Below are 4,224 nucleotides of genomic sequence, written 5' to 3' on the forward strand. Positions count from 1 at the left end.
CGCGGCCCCGGCCCCGGCCCCTGGCCCCGCATCGGTACCGGCAGCGGCATCACCCGGCTCCTGCAAGCTCTCACCCCCACCCCAGTGCCGGGTCACCACTTTGTGCCTGCTCCGAAAGACAGCAGCCACTAGAGCTAGCGCTGGTGAGCCATTGTTAGGTTTCAGAGTTAACACAACTGCCAGCAGAGGCTAGTAGGTCCTGTGCCAGCCCTGCTGTCTGAGCAAGATGGCAGCATGTCATCTCCCTGTCTGATGGAGGGTAGCCTTTTCCATGAGCTCACTGGGAGCTCATTTTAATGTGGGACAGCTAAATGGCAGCCAAGTCGCACAGCCGAGGCCCTGGCACACCACCCAACCGCAGCCTCCATCGAGTCCTCCCTACGTGCAGAGCCCCTGCTGGGCCACGTACCCACTGCCTGCACTGGATTTTCTGCAAAAGAGGGTCCTGCTGCCAAGAGGGAGAGTTAAGAGCCCTACAGCTCCCCTTTGAGAATACTGCAAACATTCAGTACCAAAATGTATTGCAACTCCAGCAAATCTGTTCACGTTAATTAACAACGTGTTTCTAATGAATCCATCACTACCGTAGCAAAACCAAATCATAACAACTATGGCATTTCAGTTCTGCCTGAGAGATCTGTCCTGTCCTTCATGGCCTGCCTCAGGGAGGAGCGTCTCCACGAGCTGTCTGCAGGAACACGTCCCGGCACTGATCCCTACCCACGTCAGGAAAGCAAAGTCCTATCCGATCCCTAAAAACCGGAGGACCTGGAGAAATGTGGGGTGTTCTCTGGCTGCTGGGCCACCCCATGCCTGCAGGCTTCACTCTCAGGCTCTGCCCTTACTCAAGCAGTGGTGGAGGCAGTGGTGGAGGAGGTGACTTGAGGCAGCTCAGCCAGGAGGGCTGCCCACCTCCAGAACAGGAATATGTAGAGATTTGGGGGGACCTGGAGGTGGATTAGAAGTGACAAGGAAGCTACCCCTGTCCCTGTATATGATCCCCACACCATTTCTAAAAGCAAACAGGAGCAAGACAGGAAGGCGCTTAGCCTGGAAAGATTTCACCTACAACATTAAAAGCTTCATTTGTTTGTTTTAAATCTTCAGGTTTGCCTATAGTTACACCCTAACAAATGCTTTCTCAGAGTTTGACTACAGGTGGAAAAGCGTAAAAGTTAAGAAACTCAAATAAAGGTGTAAGCTCTCAGAGAAATTAAAGCATGTTAAACCCCATGGGGAGGCTGTTTTTCAGGTGCAAAGTGGCCTCAGCTTGCTGTACGCACTAATCCCTTTGCACACCAGGCTCCACAGACCCTGCAGTGCTGGCTCCAGTGCCCGTGGGTCACCGTCCCAGAATTTAATGATACTGCAATTGAGGGACATGGTGCTCTGCCACAGCAAAATGGCAACGAGAGGAGAGTTGGGTCAACGGTTAATAATGCTGCAGCGTTCAGACCTTAAGAGAATGTTTCAGCCGGATTTGTATATTAGCTTTTAACTACCCATAAAAAACCTACCCATTGCCCTGATACAAAGACTCATCACATTTCTTTCATTAACTCTGGAGAATAATGGAAATTTCAAGTTTAGCTGCCCCCAAACTCCTAAGTACTGGCAAAGAGGGTTACCAATAGGGCTAGAAGTTGGGCTTCATTCGGTTGTATTCAAAGTCCAGGTTTTTACCTTATACATCATTTATGTGGAAAAAAATCATGAAGGTTTATGCAGCAAAAAGTCCTACTAGCAATGGAAAAGACTTTCTCTCACGCCACTCACACCTGGGTCAGAGACTCAGCACACTGCCTATGGTGATGCTGAAGGCCAAGGAAGAAGCACGGGGAATGGCGAGGAGTTAGAAAGCCAGATTACTCAGAAACATACACAAAATGAAACAGAAGATCTCTGGTGACCAAGCCCAGAGCAATGCAAGATAATGATTCCCATATGGGTGAAGCAATTCTCTGAAGAGAGATGGGAGAAGCCATGCATGCAACGTGTGATAAGCTTTTCTTTCACTTTCTTCTGCAAGTCTTCTTGCAAAAGCATGAACAATCCCACTGACTATTCAGCTTTGCTGATGTCCTTACATGGTACCCCTGCCCACTGAAAGAGCACGGTCATTTTTTGAGATGTTTTGTATTATTACAGGATTTTCACACACACACCCAAATCCCATCTTCTGTAGCAAGACAGAAAGCTATTCTTCTGAGCACCACAGCTACATACTCTCCTGCGGGCAGGGGAAGCTCTTGCCCCAGTACTCAGCTGGTGCCGAGGAGAGCAGCAGTAGCAGCAGCAGCTGCATGCTGGGCACCAGGCGCACGACTGCTGCGGCACACAGAAGGCAGTGTTAAGACAGTATCCCATCCTCACACGGTGAAAGAAGTGGTTCTCGTGCATTTCAATGGTGAATCCTGCCACTTTCTTGCCAAACAGCTTGAAAACAACTCTGCTGGCATCAGTACCTCAGCGGTTACCGTCTGTGATCAAAATAGGGGATCTTGGAGCTCACAGGGCTTTGACATCTGCACTGACAGACACCCGTGCCCCCCCTCCTAACGACTTAATAATGTCTACATACAGAGCTTAGGTATTCCTTACATAAAATGTAACGTGGCCAATGAACCTGAAGTGACACAGAGAAAACCTGTGGAGAAGATAAGCTGCAGGTATGAAACTCAGCCACGTTCAATCTGGTTTTAGTTTGCATATGCTTCAGAAGCACCTTATGGAGAATTTCACTCCGCAACTACTAGCTTTACTTTGGAGTATTTCAAAAATCCTAGCGAGATCTTACATCCTTGTGGAGTTATAGTAAACCACCCGGCTTTCATAAAAAAACAAAGCTACCAACCCCAGCTACAACTTGCAAAGGTAATCCTGTAAATGTACACATACACGTTGGCTGTAAATGCTGGCAGGGAGGACTTTGAAACAGCTCTGAGAAGAGTGAATTGAACTGTTGATCCTGGTCAGCCTCTCCAGCCTCCAGGACTCCCAGGCCGTGGAATCCGGTTAAAAAAAAAAAAAAATCGGGATGTCACAGAGTGGAGCATTTTTGCCCAAGTTTTCCATTTGCTGCTGACAACAGCTCAGCATTTTGGTCTCACTGTCTCATTGCCCAGCTCAGGATCTGTCAGCGGTGGCCTTTCTTTCCAGCCTTCCCTGGCAGGCAACCTTACAAGTCTGCAGCCCCAGCTCCATGTGCTGCTCCTTGCAGACAGGCAGCGTAAGATCAGGCAGCCGAAGGAGTCCTGATTGCAAGTGGGAAAGCAGTGAAGGCGGGAGGCAAGAGTCGGCACAGCTGAGCTGGGCTGCCTGGCGTCTGCCGTAGGAAAGGAGAGCTGCACTGCTGGGTGGATGTGCCAGTCTGCCAGTTCCCCTCGGCCACGGGGCTTCCCCCAGCCAAATCACTTCCAGAGCAAAGGCTGGGGCAGCAGAGCCACACTGCACCAACAGCATCGAGAAAGAAAAAAAAGACTTTTCAGAATAATCATTGTTAAAAATATCCATTGACAACATTTACCATCACACATTTTGTTCTTTGAGCCATGATGCATGCTTGGGCAGAGGTGAACTGGGCAGGATTAAAAGCATAATCATTTAATGAGCCCAGTACTTGATTTATATGTTTTGCTGCCATGTCTTCCAGCCCAGTGGCTGCGGAGTCAAGAGTACCTGCAGTGCTGCTCCTCTTTTGCTGATGGCAAAGCGTATGGCACCAGGATGGACCAGCAGCGGCCCAGCTCGTAAAGGAACATCACTGAGGGCCAGGCTGTCCACCTAAGCCTATAGGCAGAGCCTCTCGTATGTTGGTATCATGCTTCTGAGAGTGGACAGAGACAGGAGAGTTGGGTGTCAGTTCCCTCCTGAGCATCTTCTTCCCATGTTGCCAGAAAACAGCTAGTTCTCCAAAAGGACGGATAAGTGCGGAGACATGCATTGCCGTCCTGCCAGCAGCCCAACAGGGAAAATAACACAAAGCAGCAACAGGCAGGACTGACTCTCTACAAAGCTCTCCCCGATACTCTGGAGCCTCCCCTGAAAGGAGTTCTTGGGTGAACGGGACAAATCTCTCCCGCTAAGAAGCTGAAAAGCAGGTCGAAAGAATTTCCTTAGGGGGCTGGCCCTGTGCAGATAGTCTCTAGGAGCATCTACAGGATAACAGGCATCCCAGCTCCAGAGGAAAAACCATCCATTCAGTCTTAGGACTGGAACTCCTGT

The 4,224-nt window shown here is 49.6% G+C and overlaps 1 protein-coding gene across 1 annotated transcript in view; it reads right to left on the bottom strand.

Annotated features, from left to right (window-relative positions):
* METAP1D (methionyl aminopeptidase type 1D (mitochondrial)) overlaps nucleotides 1-4,224 on the bottom strand; it is a 32,517-nt gene that overhangs the window by 2,220 nt on the left and 26,073 nt on the right. Inside the window, exon 8 of the mRNA XM_009333309.1 lies at nucleotides 2,227-2,328. Coding sequence (XP_009331584.1) covers nucleotides 2,227-2,328 — 102 coding nt within the window. The remainder of the gene's footprint in view (nucleotides 1-2,226; nucleotides 2,329-4,224) is intronic.

This window comes from Pygoscelis adeliae, unplaced genomic scaffold (assembly GCF_000699105.1).
Source record: "Pygoscelis adeliae isolate BGI_AS28 unplaced genomic scaffold, ASM69910v1 Scaffold160, whole genome shotgun sequence".
In the NCBI taxonomy this organism is placed as follows: Eukaryota; Metazoa; Chordata; class Aves; order Sphenisciformes; family Spheniscidae; genus Pygoscelis; species Pygoscelis adeliae.